The sequence below is a fragment of the Salvelinus namaycush genome, chromosome 12 (assembly GCF_016432855.1).
Source record: "Salvelinus namaycush isolate Seneca chromosome 12, SaNama_1.0, whole genome shotgun sequence".
Taxonomy (NCBI): Eukaryota; Metazoa; Chordata; class Actinopteri; order Salmoniformes; family Salmonidae; genus Salvelinus; species Salvelinus namaycush.
Genome location: NC_052318.1, coordinates 24,257,438 through 24,277,839, shown reverse-complemented (window position 1 = coordinate 24,277,839; position 20,402 = coordinate 24,257,438). Strand labels below are relative to the sequence as shown.

At 43.3% G+C, this 20,402-nt stretch overlaps 1 protein-coding gene across 1 annotated transcript in view; it reads left to right on the top strand.

Moving 5' to 3' along the window:
* The window catches only part of LOC120057023 (E3 ubiquitin-protein ligase TRIM37-like), a 35,414-nt gene extending 18,004 nt beyond the window's left edge, over positions 1–17,410 (top strand). Inside the window, exons 18-25 of the mRNA XM_039005380.1 lie at positions 9,824–9,906; positions 11,107–11,295; positions 11,471–11,770; positions 13,268–13,423; positions 13,623–13,812; positions 13,981–14,171; positions 14,638–14,784; positions 14,982–17,410. Of these exons, the coding sequence (XP_038861308.1) occupies positions 9,824–9,906; positions 11,107–11,295; positions 11,471–11,770; positions 13,268–13,423; positions 13,623–13,812; positions 13,981–14,171; positions 14,638–14,784; positions 14,982–15,040 (1,315 nt within the window). The 3' untranslated portion in view covers positions 15,041–17,410. The remainder of the gene's footprint in view (positions 1–9,823; positions 9,907–11,106; positions 11,296–11,470; positions 11,771–13,267; positions 13,424–13,622; positions 13,813–13,980; positions 14,172–14,637; positions 14,785–14,981) is intronic.
* Positions 17,411–20,402: the final 2,992 nt, after the last annotated feature.

The window sequence follows — 20,402 nt, the reverse complement described above, 5'->3', positions numbered from 1 at the left end:
TTACAAGCCCTAAACCAACAATGCAGTTAAAAAAAGAGATAAGAAAATATTTACCAAATAAACTAAAGTAAAAAATGTATAAAAAGTAAAATAACAATACCGAGGCTATATACAGGGGGTACCGGTATTGAGTTAATGTGCGGGTGTACAGGTTAGTCGAGGTAATTTGTACATGTAGGTAGGGGAAAAGTGACTATGCATAGATAATAAACAGCGTGTAGCAGCAGTGTAAATACAAATGGGGGGTGGTCATTGTAAATAGTCCGGGTGGCCATTTGATTAATTGTTCAGCAGTCTTATGGCTTGGGGGTAGAAGCTGTTAAGGAGCCTTTTGGCCCTAGACTTGGTGCTCCGGTACCGCTTGCTGTGCGGTAGCAGATTGAACAGTCAATGACTTGGGTGACTGCCGTCTGACAATTTTTGGGGCCTTCCTCTTACACGGCATAGTATTATAACTTGATGTCAGGAAGCTTGACCCCAGTGATGTACTGCACCGTACGCTCTGCCCTCTGTAGCACCTTACGGTCAGATGCCGAGCAGTTGTCATGCCAGGCGGTGATGCAGTCGGTCAGGATGCTCTCGATCATTACATCGATCTTATCATTACAATGACTTGTTGGACTCCCTCTGTCCCAACCTGGGTTGTGCTAGTTAGAGTGTAGTTTTGATATGAGTCATGTATGCGTACTTCATCAACGTGTTTTCAAACCCATGAGCCCGAAGAGACTGTGTGGAGTGAAGGGCTGTTGCTGGAGCCTTAGTCTCACATGTTCTCGCTCTCTCTTCTCCACCCCCTCACTGTGAACTCACCAGATGAGCCATCAGTGAGTCATCACTGCTCCTCATACTGCCTGGCTGAGTGCAAAAAAACAACACAAAGTTCTCCAGCTCCATCCACGCACACTCATACACATACACTAGGGTTGAATATTTTCCAGAAAATCAACCAATTTTCTTTCCTGGGAAAAATGCAACCATATCACGATATTCCCATTCAAACCGGAAATGCTATTTAAAAGCACATAACATCAGCGTAAAATATGGACAGGAATCTAATGGTTTCTTGTTGTAGTTGTCACAATTTAAGCAACTGAAAATGTCTGTCCACACAATTTGTTGATGTAGCTTAGTTTAAATGTAGGCCTAAAATATGAGGTTATTAGCCTACAGACTAGTGAACATTACATTTGTTTTATCTTAAAGATGTCAGCCAGCTTGTTGGCCCCTTTCTCTCCCCTTGCACCTGGCTATCAGGGGAATTTCAGGAGGTTGTGTTTTTACTTTATGATAGTCACCACATTAAGCAGGTTTTGTCACAGGGAACATATTTGATTCTCCGCTTAACAAACAGACAAGCAGTTAGGCCTAGTAGTGGAGATTCAGTTGATCAAATACCTGCGAATCTGACTAGTCAAACCCATGGATTCGCTTTTGTTATTGTGACATCATCATGTTGCAAATGTCTATTTCCTCGAGCGTGTTTGTGGACACAATGTACCAGCCATTTTGTTAAGAGTGAGTAGCAGTGTCACAAAGATGGTTTGGAGATTTGTGAATATAAGATGGGGATTGCCTTCTGTAAGTAACTGCTTTGAGAAGTCAGCAATGCAATTTATAGAAGTCATGCAAGAAAGTGGTGTTTTCTATTGGAGACTTTACATTGAGAAGGAAAGTGGTGTTTTCTATTGGAGACTTTACATTGAGAAGGAAAGTGGTGTTTTCTATTGGAGACTTTACATTGAGAAGGAAAGTGGTGTTTTCTATTGGAGACTTTACATTGAGAAGGAAAGTGGTGTTTTCTATTGGAGACTTTACATTGAGAAGGCTCAATATGGTAGGCTACTAGCATTGTGATGACTAGTCTTTTTTTTTTTATTATGAAAAAATAAATAAAATGAACGCCGTTTTCTCCCCAATTTCGTGGTATCCAATTGGTAGTTAGTCTCATCGCTGCAACTCCTGTACGGACTCGGGAGAGGCGAAGGTCGAGAGCCGTGCGTCCTCCGAAACACAACCCAACCAAGCCGCACTGCTTCTTGACACAATGCCCACTTAACCCTGAAGCACCAATGTGTCGGAGGAAACACTGTGCACCTGGCGACCGTGTCAACATGCACTGCGCCCAGCCCGCCACAGGAGTTGCTAGTGCGTGATGTGACAAGGACATCCCTGCCGGCCAAACCCTCCCCTAACCCGGCCGACGCTGGGCCAATTGTGCACCTCCCCATTGGTCTCCCGGTCGCGGCCGGCTGCAACAGAGCCTGGACTCGAACCTAGAATCTCTTAGACCACTGTGCCACTCGGGAGGCTCTATGATTACTGGTCTAATGTAAGGTATGGATGAAGCCAGAGAGTTGACATTTCCGGTTCATGCATGCAGCTAGTAGCACATGTATTTTTGCATTAGTGCTACATCATTTTTTAAATATTATTGGTCCCATCAATATTTCTCGGGAAACGCGAAGGAGCTTAGTCGGGAAGTCCCGGGTTACTGGTCACCAGTGAACCCTAATACATATACATACATACATACATACATACATACATACATACATACATACATACATACATACATACATACATACATACATACATACATACATACATACATACATACATACATACATACATACATACATACATACATACATACATACATACATACATACATACATACATACATACATACATACATACATACATACATACATACATACATACATACATACATACATACATACATACATACATACATACATACATACATACATACATACATACATACATACATACATACATACATACATACATACATACATACATACATACATACATACATACATACATACATACATACATACATACATACATACATACATACATACATACATACATACATACATACATACATACATACATACATACATACATACATACATACATACATACATACATACATACATACATACATACATACATACATACATACATACATACATACATACATACATACATACATACATACATACATACATACATACATACATACATACATACATACATACATACATACATACATACATACATACATACATACATACATACATACATACATACATACATACATACATACATACATACATACATACATACATACATACATACATACATACATACATACATACATACATACATACATACATACATACATACATACATACATACATACATACATACATACATACATACATACATACATACATACATACATACATACATACATACATACATACATACATACATACATACATACATACATACATACATACATACATACATACATACATACATACATACATACATACATACATACATACATACATACATACATACATACATACATACATACATACATACATACATACATACATACATACATACATACATACATACATACATACATACATACATACATACATACATACATACATACATACATACATACATACATACATACATACATACATACATACATACATACATACATACATACATACATACATACATACATACATACATACATACATACATACATACATACATACATACATACATACATACATACATACATACATACATACATACATACATACATACATACATACATACATACATACATACATACATACATACATACATACATACATACATACATACATACATACATACATACATACATACATACATACATACATACATACATACATACATACATACATACATACATACATAGCTCCAGAAAATAAAGGGAACACTTAAACAACGCAATGTAACTCCAAGTCAATCACACTTCTGTGAAATCAAACTGTCCACTTAGGAAGCAACACTGATTGACAATAAATTTCACATGCTGTTGTGCAAATTGAATAGACAACAGATGGAAATTATAGGCAATTAGCAAGACACCCCCAATAAAGGAGTGGTTCTGCAGGTGGTGACCACAGACCACTTCTCAGTTCCTATGCTTCCTGGCTGATGTTTTGGTCACTTTTGAATGCTGGCGGTGCTTTCACTCTAGTGGTAGCATGAGACTGAGTCTACAACCCACACAAGTGGCTCAGGTAGTGCAGCTCATCCAGGATGGCACATCAATGCGAGCTGTGGCAAGAAGGTTTGCTGTGTCTGTCAGCGTAGTGTCCAGAGCATGGAGGCGCTACCAGGAGACAGGCCAGTACATCAGGAGACGTGGAGGAGGCCGTAGGAGGGCAACAACCCAGCAGCAGGACCGCTACCTCCGCCTTTGTGCAAGGAGGAGCAGGAGGAGCACTGCCAGAGCCCTGCAAAATGACCTCCAGCAGGCCACAAATGTGCATGTGTCTGCTCAAACGGTCAGAAACAGACTCCATGAAGGTGGTATGATGGTCCGACGTCCACAGGTGGGGGTTGTGCTTACAGCCCAACACCGTGCAGGACGTTTGGCATTTGCCAGAGAACACCAAGATTGGCAAATTCGCCACTGGCGCCCTGTGCTCTTCACAGATGAAAGCAGGTTCACACTGAGCACATGACAGAGTCTGGAGACGCCGTGGAGAACGTTCTGCTGCCTGCAACATCCTCCAGCATGACCGGTTTGGCGGTGGGTCAGTCATGGTGTGGGGTGGCATTTCTTTGGGGGGCCGCACAGCCCTCCATGTGCTCGCCAGAGGTAGCCTGACTGCCATTAGGTACCGAGATGAGATCCTCAGACCCCTTGTGAGACCATATGCTGGTGCGGTTGGCCCTGGGTTCCTCCTAATGCAAGACAATGCTAGACCTCATGTGGCTGGAGTGTCAGCAGTTCCTGCAAGAGGAAGGCATTGATGCTATGGACTGGCCCGCCCGTTCCCCAGACCTGAATCCAATTGAGCACATCTGGAACATCATGTCTCGCTCCATCCACCAACGCCACGCTGCACCACAGACTGTCCAGGAGTTGGCGGATGCTTTAGTCCAGGTCTGGGAGGAGATCCCTCAGGAGACCATCCGCCACCTCATCAGGAGCATGCCCAGGCGTTGTAGGGAGGTCATACAGGCACGTGGAGGCCACACACACTACTGAGCCTCATTTTGACTTGTTTTAAGGACATTACATCAAAGTTGGATCAGCCTGTAGTGTGACTCCAAATCCAGACCTCCATGGGTTGATAAATTTGATTTCCATTGATAATTTGTGTGTGATTTTGTTGTCAGCACATTCAACTATGTAAAGAAAAAAGTATTTAATAAGAATATTTCATTCATTCAGATCTAGGATGTATTATTTTAGTGTTCCCTTTATTTTTTTGAGCAGTGTACATACATACATACAGTTGAAGTTCTTCACAATTCCTGACATTTAATCCTAGTAAAAAATTCCCTGTCTTAGTTCAATTAGGATCATCACTTTATTTTAAGAATGTCAGAATAATAGTAGAGTGATTTATTTCCGCTTCTATTTCTTTCATCACATTCCCAATGGGTCAGAAGTTTACATACACTCAATTAGTATATGGTAGCATTGCCTTTAAATTGTTTAACTTCAAATGTTTCGGGTAGCCTTCCACAAGCTTCCCACAATAAGTTTGTGAAATTTTGTCCCATTCCTCCTGACAGAGCTTGTGTAACTGAGTCAGGTTTGTAGGCCTCCTTGCTCGCACATGCTTTTTCAGTTCTCCCCACAAATTTTCTATAGGATTGAGGTCAGGGCTTTGTGATGGCCACTCCAATACCTTGACTTTGTTGTCCTTAAGCCATTTTGCACAACTTTGGAAGTATGCTTGGGGTCATTGTCCATTTGGAAGACCCATTCACGACCAAGCTTCAACTTCCTGACTGTCTTGAGATGTTGCTTCAATATATTCACGTAATTGTCCTTCCTCATGATGCCATATATTTTGTGCACCAGACCCTCCTGCAGAAAAGCACCCCACAACATGATGCTGCCACCCCCGTGCTTCAAGGTTGGGATGGTGTTCTTTGGCTTACAAGCCTCCCCCTTTTCCTCCAAACATAATGATGGTCAATTTGGCCAAACAGTTCTATTTTTGTTTCATCAGAACAGAGGACAGTTCTCCAAAACGTACGATCTTTGCCCCCCCCAAACCGTAGTCTGGCTTTTTTATGGCGGTTTTGGAGCAGTGGCTTCTTCCTTGCTGAGCGGCCTTTCAGGTTATGTTGATATAGGACTCGTTTTACTGTGGATATAGATACTTTTTGTACCTGTTTCCTCCAGCATCTTCACAAGGTCCTTTGCTGTTATTCTGGGATAGATTTGTTGCTGCTGTTCTGGGATTGCACTTTTCGCTCAAAGTACGTTCATCTCTAGGAGACAGAAGATGTCTCCTTCCTGAGCGATATGACAGCTACGTGGTCCCATGGTGTTTATACTTGCGTACTATTGTTTGTACAGATGAACGTGGTACCTTCAGGCGTTTGGAAATTGCTCCCAAGGATGAACCAGACTTGTGGAGGTCTACAATCTTTTTCTGAGGTCTTGGTTGATTTCTTTTGATTTCCCCATGATGTCAAGCAAAGAGGCACTGAGTTTGAAGGTAGGCCTTGAAATACATCCACAGGTACACCTCCAATTGACTCAAATTATGTCAATTAGCCTATCAGAAGCTATGACATAATTTTCTGGAATTTTCCACGCTGTTTAAAAGCACAGTCAATTTAATGTATGTAAACTTTTGACCCACTGGAGTGATACAGTGAATTATAAGTGAAATGAAACGATTGTTGGAGAAATGACGTGTCATGCACAAAGTAGATGTCCTTACCGACTTGCCAAAACTTTAGTTTAACAAGAAATTTGTGGAGTGGTTGAAAAAACTAGTTTTAATGACTCCAACCTAAGTGTATGTAAACTTCCGACTTCAACTGTACATGCATACATACACTGGCCACGGAGTGTATTAGGTATATCCAACTAGTACTGGGTCAGACTTCTTTGCCTCCAGAACAGCCTGAATTCTTCGGAGCATGGGAACGGTACTCAATTGGTATTAAGGGACCTAACGTGTACCAGAAACATTCCCCTCACCATTACACCGCCGCTACCAGTCTGTACCGTTGAAACCAGGCAGGATGGTGCCATGGACTCCCGCTGCTTACACCAAATTCTCAGCCATCAGCATGACGCAACAGGAACCAAGATTCGTTGGTCCAGGCAATGTTGTTCCACTCCTCAATTGACCAATGTTGGTGATCGCGTGCCCACTGTAGCCGCTTCTTTTTCGTTTTAGCTGATAGGAGTGGAACCCGGTGTGTCGTCTGCTGCATTAGCCCATCCTTGACAAGGACCGAAGAGTTGTGTGTTTCGAGATACCATTCGGTACATCACTGTTGTACTGCACCGTTATTTGCATGTTTGTGACCCACCTGTTAGCTTGCACGATTCTTGCCATTTTCCTTCAACCTGTCATCAACAAGCTGTTTTCGCCCACAGGACTGCCAGTCAGCGGATGTTTTTTTTTTTTTTTTTTGCACCATTGTCGGTAAACACTAGACATTGTCATGTGTGAAAAGCCCAGGAGGCTGTCCATTTCTGAGATACTGGAACCAGCACGCCTGGCACCGACGATCATACCGTGCTCAAAGTCACTTAGGTCTACCGTTCAATAGAACAGTAACTGAATGCCTCTGCCTGTCTGCTTTATATAACAAGCCACGGCCACGTGACTCACTGTCTGTAGGAGCGACCCATTTTCATGAATGGGGTGTGTAACAAGCGGGACACTGAGTGTACCTACACATTATCACATATGGACCGTATACATAAACACTCACAGAAGGGCTTCCTACGTCTTCATACAGACATGGATGCACAAATATATACACACAACATAGAGAACCCTCTCACACACACACAGAAATAGACACATTGTCCAAATACCCATGCCTGTAGGGGGAAACTACAGTCAATTGACATCCCCACTCTCTGCCCACAAGGCACTTCTCTCACTCACTCAATGCTGTAGGTCCGGCAGGGCTTATTATAATTTTTTCTCTGGTTGGACAGGTGCTCTGGTTCCCCTGTCTATAAATGCGCTGAGTGGTGCGGCGGCGAGTGAGACGCTCTGTTGGAGATCTGACTCATGTTGTACTGGAGTCTGATACAATAGCTGCTGTGTTTCCCCTGTTATCCCCTCTTCTCCCCCAGGGCATACCTAAAGGAATGTGTACAGGGCTTTCTTAAGCAGACCAATGTATACCAGCATGCATTAAGTACATGCAGACACACGGACACCTTACTTGAATACTCTCAAATGGGCACGCACATCTCATGGGACCATTTGGCCCCTGCTAAAAGAACAGAATGACTTGTCATGAAGCTGTACCATTCCAGAGAGAACATTGCAGTGCACTGTCCACCCAGTTCATCAGTAGAGAGTGCGTTCAGAAAGTATTCACACCCTTTGACTTTTTCCACATTTTGTTACGTTACAGCCTTATTCTAAAATGAATTAAATCGTTTTTGTTGAAGCACCTTTGGCAGCGATTACAGCCTCAAGTATTTTTGGGTATGACGCTACAAGCTTCGCACACCTGTATTTGGGGAGTTTCTCCCATTTCTTCTCTGCAGATCCTCTCAAGCTCTGTCAGGTTGGTTGTGGCGCATCGCTGCACAGCTATTTTCAGGTCTCTCCAGAGATGTTCGAGTGGGTTCAAGTCCGGGCTCTGGCTGGGCCGCTCAAGGACATTGAGACTTGTCCCGAAGCCACTCCTTTGTTGTCTTGGCTGTGTGCTTAGGGTCCTTGTCCTGTTGGAAGGTGAACCTTGGCCCCAGTCTGAGGTCCTGAGTGCTCTAGAGCATGTTTTCATCAAGGATCTCTCTGTACTTTGCTCCGTTCATCTTTCCCTCGATCCTGACTAGTCTCCCAGTCCCTGCCGTTGAAAAACATCCCCGGAGCATGATGCTGCCACCACCATGCTTCACTGTAGGGATGGTGCCAGGTTTCCTCCAGATATGACGCTTGGGATTCAAGCCAAGCGTTCAACCTTGGTTTCATCAGACCAAAGAATCTTGTTTCTCATGGTCAGTCCTTTAGGTGCCTTTTGGTGAACTCCAAGCGGGCTGCCATGTACCTTTTTACTGAGGAGTTGCTTCCATCTGGCCACTCTACCATAAAGGCTTGATTTTATTACATATGCTAACATTTCTAAAACGAGATTTAAGCTTTGTCATTATGGGGTATTGTGTGTAAATTGAGGAAACATTTTTTATTTAATTTTAGAAAAAGGCTGTAATGTAACAAAATGTGGAAAAAAGGAAGGAGTCTGAATACTTTCCGAATGCACTGTATATAGCTGGTCTGTTCTAACACAGAGCACTTTGTGTCTAATCACCCTAAGAAGCTTATTGATGAGGGAACACTTCTCTGTGTGGTTTAGGGAGTCCTGGACACACTTTCTAATTTGAGTTGCTGGTCAAGCCAAGGTCTTGCGTAAGCTGATTTATTAGTTGGTTCATAATGTTATCTCCCGGCCTTAGTATTGGCCAAGGAACTGAATGTTCCTTAAGTGGGGTTGACTTGAACGTGCACAGTTTCTATATCCTTAGAGGCCCACGTAGGGAACCAAATGTCCCCAAATGGTCATTTATTGTAACAATAAATCGGCAAATGAAACCAATTGATCAGCTCAATCAATTGAAATGACAGGTAGACATTTTTCATGTGTTGCCATGGTTTAGGCATCCGTCAGTTTTAGTGGTAGTTGTCAGCTAAAAGTTTAGTGTTATTTTGACCCTGACATTGTAGCAACGTTGTTCCCAGTCCAGACATTGATGGTCTCTGGTTCTCAGGTCTGGGGAGAATGATGTGGAGTTCAGTGGGAACCTGGAGATGGAGGAGGGAGAACTGCCTGACGATGTGGCAGGGGCAGCAGGTAACCTCCTCCTCCACTTTGTCTCTCTCTCTCTACTCCCTCCTTTTCCCCCTCCCTCCCTTTTCTTTCTATTCCCTTCTCTCTCCCTACTTCTCTTTCTGTATGCCATCTTTCTCTCCTCTTTTCTATCTAGTTATATCTCTATCTCACTCATCAGATCTCTCTTTAGTGTGTGTTTTAGTGTAATGGGGCTTAAAGACGATGACTCATTGTCAGTGTGATGACTTGTCATGGGTGCTGATGTGGAACGTTTTAAGTGTGTTGTGTGGAAAGGTGGTAGCTGCAGTGGATTAAAACGCAACCAAAGGGGAGTGTAAAGGGCTGCATAACAATGCTTAGATTTGCATGCATGAAGTGTGTCCTGTTAAGAAGCCTACTCTTCAGTACTTTGATAACTGATTTCAACTTTAGCAACTCTGACATGTTGGCTGTCTCTTACTTACTATCTGACTCTCTCCTCTGAAAGTAAAATATCCATTATTACATGCCCCATATTGGTTTATTTACATTTATTCATTAAACATTGGCTGCAAAGTGGATTATTGTCCCCGCTGCCATTTCCAATTTCTTATCTCTCGCCTTCTCAAATGCTCATTGTATGCAGACCTTAATGATTTTTCTGCTGCTCTCTCATAGCTGTGCACTGGCTGACTCAATAGTGCAGTTTTTATTTAACCTTTATTTAACTAGGCAAGTCAGTTAAGAACAAATTCTTATTTTCAATGACGGCCTAGGAACAGTGGGTTAACTGCCTTGTTCAGGGGCAGAACGACAGATTTTTACCTTGTCAGCTTGGGGATTCGATCTTGCAACCTTTCGGTTACTAGTCCAACGCTCCAACCACTAGGCTACCTGCTGCCCCTGTGACATGGCTAGAGTTTAATTTAATCTTTGTGGAGGAGTTATCTTGTCTGAAGTGGGTCTACTGTAACTCATAATGAAGCGTGAGCTGTTGAGCAGCCATAGCGCTCCTCTGTGTGATAAACCTAGTAAATAAAGATTTCCTTTTGCAACTAGTATTCACTATGCCCTATTCCAAACTCATTCAAAGCGTCAGTTGACTCCCCTTGGTACTTCTACTGCACTCGATAGATAGAAGCTTCCAGTATAGTTCACCTTTGGTCTCCAATTCCCCTTTGCAACTGTCTCCTCACCATTGTATCTCTGAACGTACCTCTGACTCTCCCCTGTCTCTCCCAGGAGGCTCTAACCATGGGGCCAGGTGTCTGAGACGTGGTGGAGGTCTCTCCTCCGCTGGCAGCAACAACAGTCTGCTGGAGATTGACCCAGTCATCCTCATCCAGCTACTGGACCTGAAGGAACACAACAACGTGGAGTCACTATGGGGCCTTCAGCCCAGACCTCCTGCTTCCCTGTTGCACAGCCAAGGTATGTGGTCTCTCTCATACACCGGCGTATCCAGTGTATGTGACAATACAACATCTTTTGTTCTACTCTGTACTGGGTAGCCAAGCTAGGGCACAGTCACAAACATTAGGACAAGTGCTAATAGCCACTTCATCTCTTCATTGCGCTTGTCCCTCTCCTCTATACCTCTCTTCAGTCCAAGTCCACTCCAGAAAGGAGCGGGGTGAGCGCCGGCCTCAGGCAGTGAGGAGGGGAGCCCCAGACTCAGGGGTCCTGATCCGGCTCAAGGCCCAGATGGCTGAGGTGCGCAGTAAGATGACGGATGTCAAGTTTCAGCTGGAGGCGCGGGGGGAGGCCAGGGCAGGACCCTCTGGCGGAGCCACAGGGGAACAGGGGCCCTCTTACCACGCAGACTCAGACCTGGGGTCCAGCAGAAATTCCACAGAGCTGGATCTGATGGGGAAAGGACCTGGGGCCTCCAGACACTGTCGCTCTGGTGAGTGGTGCTCAGGGTTGGGGAGTAACAGATTACATGTTAAATATCTTTGACACCTTTGCTGTTTTCTCAGTGGCATTCAAATTAGCATTGAAAAAAAGGGCAAGTTTGTTCCGCCTGAGCAAGTCTGACCACAAGTCAGAGACAACTATGATGACACACCAAATGTGTTGATGGATCGCGGGAAAAGAGCAGGAATAGCTTGGACTGTAGCCTACAAAAGCCTATGTCTTCCAATGGTGCGACTGCTGTCGGCATCCGAAGATTATCCAATTTGAATAAACGCTTGGAGTTAAGGATGACAGCAGTGGTCTGGCCTACGGGCAATACGTATATCACTTATTATTGATAACTACATGGAGCATTGATGTGAATCACACTGCTGCTCTCTTATTTAACTATACTGAACAAAAATATAAAGGCAATATGCAACAATTTCAAAGATTTTATTGAGTTACAGTTCATATATGAATATCGGTCCATTTAAATAAATTCATTAGGCCCTAATCTATGGTTTTCACATGACTGGGAATACAGATATTCATCTGTTGGTCACAGATACCTTAAAAAAAAAGGTAGGGGTGTGGATCATAAAACCAGTCAGTATCTGGTGTGACCTCCATTTGCCTCATGCAGCATGACACCTCCTTTTGTATAGAGTTGATCAGGCTGTTGATTGTGGCCTGTGGAATGTTGTCCACTCCTCTTCAATGGCTGTGAGAAGTTGCTGGATATTGGCGGGAACTGGAACACACTGTCGTACACGTCGGTCCAGAGCATCCCAAACATGCTCAATGGGTGACATGTCTGGTAAGTATGCAGGCCATGGAAGAACTGGGACATTTTCAGCTTCCAGGAATTGTGTACAGATGCTTGCGACATGGGGCTGTGCATTATCATGCTGAAACATGAGGTGATGATGGGGGATGAATGGCAAGCAATGGGCCTCAAGATCTCGTCACAGTATCTCTGTGCATTCAACTTGTCATCGATAAAATGCAATAGTGTTCGTTGTCCGTAGCTTATGCCTGCCCATACCATAATCCCACAACATTGACATCGGTTGTGAGGCCTGTTGGACGTCCAGCCAATTTCTCTAAAACGATGTTGGAGGTGGTTTTGGTAGAGAAATGAACATTAACTTCTCTGGTAACATCTCAGGTGGACATTCCTGCAGCCAGCATGCAAATTGCACGCTCCCTCAAAGCTTGTGGCATTATGTTGTGGGGCAAAACTGCACATTTTAGTGGCCTTTTAGTGTCCACAGTTAAGTTTACAATTCTGGACAGGTAACTGTAACGGATTACATTTAGAAAGTAACTTACCCAACCCTGTTGGTGCTACACACCTTCACTGTACACAATACACTCTACAATCTGTGGAATTGGATAGCATTGCACAGCACTTTCTACGGTTCACTCTAAACAGGCAACTGGGGAGCTATCGACTGCTCTGTCAGATGTTCATCCAGCTGTGATGCTGTGGTTTGTGTGGCAGGAGGGAAGAAGGCCTTGTCTCCCAAGCAGGAGGGCAGCGGGCTGGGCCTGAGGAGAGCTACAGACAGAGTGGAGGAGGAGTCGAGAGGCCAGAGCGGTGAAGAGTTGTCTAGTGATCAAAGCCTCTTCCCCAGGGACACCCCCAAAGGATCAGAAGGTCAGTAGAAAACCCAGGTAGTGGTTGGGTTAGCAGTGTTTCGACCTGCACCAGTGATGACACACCGCCATGGCTCCACCTAAGTACCCAAATGTATGGTTGTCACGTGTCACACTAATTTGTAAAACATTCATGCAATGCACCAAAAGCGAATGACTTCTGACTGACCAGTGTTTCCCTGTGCTGTGTCATAATGTAGGAGCTCTGAAGCCACATAGCGTGCACAGCTCCCCTCCTTCTCTAGGCAGCTCATCGTCCTGCTCCGACAGCAAGCCCTGCATTTCCAAACACGACCAGGAGCAGCTCTACGGGGCTGACCTGTACGCTCTGGGGGGCCTTAACGGCATCTCCACCTCCACCATAGCACGACCCAGGACCCAGCCCATGGGGTAAGACTATAACACCCTGTTCCTAAATCTAACCCTAGCCCTTATGCATTAGTGGCGATCCAAAGTGCTTGGATTGGAATTCCATTACGTATTCCATTACGTATTTTATGTATTGAAATAAATATCACTGGTTTAAACAAATGGCAAATCAACCTCAACTTCCCTTAGGTCCGGCCTGCTGACGGACAGCTCTCTGGACTGTGACTTGGAGGAGACGGCTGAGGTCCGCCAGTCACTGCTCTCCCTGGCAGAGGGACCCTCTTCACGCTCTGACGAAAGTGAGCCCTACTGCTCTAACCCTCCTCTTCCTTCACCTCTACCTCGACCCTCCTCTATGGAGGAATGCTATTGTGATGGCAGTAAGTATTGAGCTCCACTTTTCATCTGTGGATAAAATATACTGTAATCTAATACCATACTGGAGGTAGAGTTAAAAGCTTCTTGGTGAAGGGAATTTTAAAGGATGTTTATTCTGCAGTTTTACCCCTAATGATCTTGGGGATGAGTTGATGTCTGTAGAGAGTGAGACAGAGAGGTGGTGTCTATTCGGCCCTGTGCAGGATGAGGTGTGCTCTTGGCGGTGATGGTGTTTCCCTTACCTCTGAGATGCCGCTATATTGGTCTTGGTGGTTCCCCCACTCTGTTACATGTACCTTTTCTCCCTCTTTCTATCTTTCTAGCTGTTTTCCTTTGTCCCTCCGGCCCCCTCTTTTGTTTACCTATGTGCCCTTTCTCTCCCTTTTCTGTTTGCCTCTCGCTTTCTCTCCCACTCTGTCACTCTGATTTCCCTTATCCTTTGTGCCCCCCGCTCTTTCTGTCTGTCAGGTCATCTTGTCCATAAGCAGACGGTGGTGCTGCTGCCAGGTATGAGCAGTGACAGTGAGATCGACTGTGACACGGAGAACGAAGACGAGGTGGTGGCCCTGGAGGCTGGAGACTGTCGCTATGATGCCCAGGCACTGCCCTGTGCAGGTCAATTTTGTTACCTGCCACACACACATATATATATGTGTAACCCCTTCACACAAACACTAAAACACACATGCATTAGTGTGGGGTCTCATTTCTGCACACTTAACACATTTTAGCCTCAAATCAGCTTGCCAGTACCGTGGAAGGAAATGAATGCTTAGCTCAGTGTTTTAAATGCTTCTGTTCTTTCCTCCCAGGGGCCCAGTTGAACTCTGATGACCTGTGCTTCACCACAGGAGAGAACACCGAGAGGTGATTCCCCGCCAACATGGCCTCCACAGCCGGTCTAAACAGTGGCCATCGCCGTATGGGGACTGGAGAGCAGTGTATATAACTTTAATGTACACAAGCACTTGTGTAGACACTTGCATGCAGTCATTCTAGTCACCGGCAACCCCAAATGCAATGAGAATGCTACTCACTAAGTGAGCACCTTGATGATGACTGCAAAATATGTAAATATTTGATCACTTTTATTAATCTCCATTTATATTTAAATGTAAATTGGATTAAATATGAGTTAGAATGGGGCGAGGAACAATATATTTGCGAGAGACATTCTTTAGGCTGTCGTTGTGAAAAGTAAAATAGTAACATTTTATCATATGCAACTAACCTCATGGTTGATGTTTGCAATGTCTAAATACTCCGATTGGGCTTTGGTCTGGACATCGTGAGCTTTGGTGAATTTTGAGAAATAAGCACAGTGCACCTGCTTCATAACAGAAAGAGAACCTTAAAATCTCTGCCTTTCTGATTCAATGAGGTGCTATTGATGTGTTTGTGTGGAGGAGCACAGTCAGGCAGGCATCACACAGTGCTGTAATGAACACCCCATTCTTGAAAACAGTCTGAACGAATGCCTTGAAGTGGACGCATTTAGTACCTTTATTCCTGTATCACCATTGATTTAAAACTTGTTAGGAAGTCCCTTTCTGTGCAAATCTTATCAATGCAAACTACTGTATTTCGTCTGCTACTCTCGGTAGATTGGAGTTGCTTGCCCCCCAGTAAATCTTTCAGAACAAGAACCAGTTTTGCTGCTGTGTAGACACATTGAAGGATGTATCAATGGAACATCCTTCTCTGGCATGTGTAAGAGATTGCTACCTTCTGAATGTGTATTGAGTAGTTTCTTAGTAGAAATATAGTCATGACTCTTGCTCACAGTAGTGGATTTTGACCGAATTGATTATTCACACTGAACTTTCTTGGTTGACAGTCTGGGCTTCAAGTGCTTTTTAACCTTGTCTCGTAATTAAACATCAAAGCTGATGTACCTTATCCATACATACAGGGTTCTTTCTTTCACCAGTAAGTGTTTTCTGCAGCCCTTGTCAAGTCAAGATGAGCTCTGTAACATAGGCATGTGTGTAGGTGTTTTTTTAAAGTTTTCTGCCCTAATGCGATCTTAACTCTCTGTATTGTGTGCGCAACTCCTCCCAGTACAGCTATTCTGCTCGTCTTTGAAAAAATGGATCCATGCAAATTAACATTAATTTTAAATTAATTTTGACTTCTATGAAGCGGATGTAATTTTGTTTTCAACTTGGTGGATTTCTTTCTCTTTTCAAAAAATTGATCCAAATGTCACATTCCGTCGTCTTGATTCTAGATTATTTTATTTTGCTTGATTTCTGGGCAAAATTTGACCAAGGCAATATTTGGAAAGTCATTTGTTTGACAGAGACATGTGTAAATAAGTGTTTGTTTTGTACAAAGGCTTCCCAACAGTGATGTGAAGTGTTCTGTTCTTTAAAGCATGTCATTAGAGCAATTTTCTTTCAATATCCTTTTTTGCCCATCAGAGGGTGCCATCTCTTCCTTGTAGTTTAGCTTTGCTGTGTGACCGTGGACCATTTTATTTACACAGTAACATTTTATTATTTTCAACCCTTGAAAAGCAATCTGACGAACACACTAGCATCCACATGGACATCATAGCAGAAACTGTACTCTTTGTAACATGGAGAACCATGAACACTGGCAAAGACTTTCTTCATTGAAATGTACACTGAAGAGGTGACCCAACTGAATCTGTAAACATTTCTATCCATTGAAAGGGAGATGTGTAAGATGTCTCAAAGTATACTGGTGTGCATTGACTAATAAGGAAATATGTTCTAAATGCCTGAATGGAGAGCTCAGTGGTTTACACTATAAATATCTTCCTTCAGCTGTAGGATGCCTGATGTTTACCCCCAGCTGCACAGCCTCCTAATGTTCCATCATGTGTGCCTAAAACTGCATGGCTTCAATGGAGTTGAACAGGCAGACGGAGGGTGGACAATATGCTTTAAACCTCTTATTGTGCCCTTGTATATACAGCTCCAGATTCATCCTGATATGGTCTAATTGTATCTATTTCACTGTCTGTTCACTATGCACATTTCTGTTTGTGCCCAGGTTTTAGCTGTGTGTTTGTCTGAGTGGGAAAGGGCTGACTTAGGAAAGGTACTAGAAAGAGGGTGATTAGATGGTTTCAAGTGTTCAAGCTTTCCTTTGTGTTTATTTTATATTGTCCCAGAATGCAGTGGGATTTTTATTTGTTGTGTATGTATGTCATTTTTTGTTGTAACTAATAGAATATGACATTTAACAAATAAAATATTTTATGGTTTCTTGATACTGAATGTGTGTTACCTAAATATGAAATTACTTATTAAATGGCTGAATTTATGTAACAATGAACATCAACTGTATGAGAGCTCCATTGCAGATGAGGGGTAACTCCCACTGTTGTGGTTGCCTCCACGTCTCTTGAGGTCTGCATTGTATAGGAGGGTGGGTGGTAGGGGCTCAGTCTGCCAGGTTGGTGTGGCTAGAGATTGAGCCCAACAGAGATTACTTGGGTGAGTGAACGTTGGCACTGGCCATGTCCTGCTTGAATCCGGCCAGCACCCCCTCTTCCCTCTTTCAGAAGGCCACCATGCCAATAAGCGGGGCTTTATTTAGGAGGATTGGAGAGGACATGTTGCACATTAGTCCGCAGCCCAGAAAGCCCCATAGGAATTGACACGACTCAAGTTAGTTATCCTACTACAGGTTAATAGTCTGTTTAGCAGGTTTCCCTCATCCCATTTCTAACCACCCCATAATGTTGTATATGTATTCACATTACCAACATATGTAATGTGGCGAAGCTACTTCAAAGTGCCATCACTAGTGCTCCACTTCATACCAATGTTTTTTTGGGTAATTGCTCACATTAGTTTGAATTGATTCTCATGAATAAGTTGTTTTGAACTACTGATGGATTTGAACAGCTTTCTAGGTCTAAGCCAGTTTGGTTAGTGTGTTGTCAATAAGGCCACAATGTACAGGTCATAATGTACCCTGTAATGTCTCTTCCCATCATGTTATGATAGTTTTTCATATCTGTTAAGTTTATGTTTAGGAAGTGCCTCAGCTCTTCCACTGAAAATGTTCATATTGTAATGCCCCTTTTCCTTACCCCTGATTTCACCCAAACTAGAACAGCAGATCGAATACATCCAGATTAAGGCCTTGATTCGATCAGATCAAGCGTTAACCGGCTATAGCTGACACATGCATGGCTTTGTTTTGGCGGTGTTGGTGTAACTGCGATAGACCTGTCAAATCGGTGAGCAGCTGCTCTTGTGATCATTGTCACAAAGTCACACCCACACATTTACATTTACATTAGAACAGGGGTGTCAAACCCACTCCATGGAGGGCCTAGTGTCTGTCTAGACAACATTGTGAGGGGAGTGCTTTACTAATTAGTGACCTTAATTCATCAAGTATACGGGATGAGTGAAAACCTGCAGACACTCGGACATCAGTGGAATGAGTTTGACACGTGTGTTAGAAGTTCAGAACAAAGTGTAGGCTATATAGAAATAATGACGCTCAAATTTAAAATAATTAAACAAAATAATGAGGATTTCTATCAGCCTAATCAAGATATAGATGACATCTCACATTTTAGTGTTCAAACTTGTAAACAATGCTGCATGGGATTTATCTTAATGCAACTCCGTGCTGCCAATGGCAATGTCCGCTTTAGGTATAATGCTGGGAGCCGCATGTAGATTTGACAGCTCTAACACAGATCCACCTCCGACACCGTCAAAACAACCGCTATGTGGGTGTCAGCTAGGGCGGATCTGATAGAATCTAGCCCTAAGTGTTGAGCTGATTAGTTTTTATAGCAACAGGAGTCTGTTGATAACTTCCGAGCAAAGCAGCTCTGACAGTGTTTTGTGTAATGACAGACTCCATTAGAGTAGTCCCTATTTCAGCCTTCAATTAATGTCCCTCTCACAACACATCTTCTACCCTTATTTGCAGGCTCCCAGAAAGCACTCCCCTAAATGAGAAAATGGGTCTATTTGGTCTCTGATGCCCTGAATGTCCCTTAATCGGTCACTAGTGTGACATAGATTAAAGCCATGGCTTTTCCTGTGGGGGTGACTCTCGATTACATTTGGAACACGCAATCTTTTGTGAAACCTGGTGGATATTAACGCTCACTCATCTGTTATGTCAGACGCTAAACTGCTCCAGATATGGTCACGGTCATAGTAATTAAGTTGTGTGTGTGTCCTCAAGCTGACAACAGCAGGGATTTACTCTCATTATTTGTATGTGTGCCTTAAACCTAGCAGCAAGAAAGGCCATGAACAAAACCGCAGCTGTGGTGCTGCTAAATAATGTAAAATGTTTGAGTCAGCAGGTATTTCCCTGCATTTCCATCTGTAAATAGTATACCATACCATGTGCTATGTGTCTGAAAAGCTGTTTCCGAAATTCAGTTGTAATTTGTGAAGTGTTCTTGATGTAGAATGCTTTAAAGAAAAAAGTACACATGAATAAGTAATGAGGATGATGAATGTTTTATGCCAGAGAACAGATAAATAGACATGACTGCACACCATTCATTCCACCTGGAGGGTGAAATAAAAACATAGCAATGTTTCCGTTTCTCTGCTTGGATGTTAACAAGGAAGTGCCCTCTTCCTTTTCCAGTATATTTTATTAAAATGCTGTAGCTTGCCATCCCTATCTTAAGAATGCTGGACACACTTTACAGGGTGCTGGCAGTTACCTAAACTGTGAACACTAGCCATCGTGTACATACATGGGCATATGCGCATATCACCACAGGACAGTTGGAGGCCTTGATTAAAAATAATCTTGGGTAGTTAATTAAATATGGCTGTTCTATCGCTATCGTCTAGGCTTGACAGGTGGAGGCTAAGGACACTAATTAAGTCTCCTGGCTCTCTAAGTGGAGCCGCTGGAGTCTTCGACAAGAGTACAGCACACAGCTGAGGGTTTACACACACGTTTGGGAGAATTCCATAGGCCTAATTATAATCCATCTGGTTGTACAAGAGGTCAAATAAAACTCATCAGACAAAAGACTTGGTTTAATCTTTATACTAGTCACCAGTTCAGATACACACACATATTTATATTACGAGAAGAACACAGAAAATACAGATACTGAAACTTACTGGTTTATCTAACCTGCAGGTTGGGGAACAGCTGGTCATGGGTTTGTCTTCAGGGATGCCTGGTGGACAGAGTTTGAACCGCCCTGTGAGAGGAGGCTGGCCAAGCTTAGAGACACTTTGGGCTGGATTCAATCC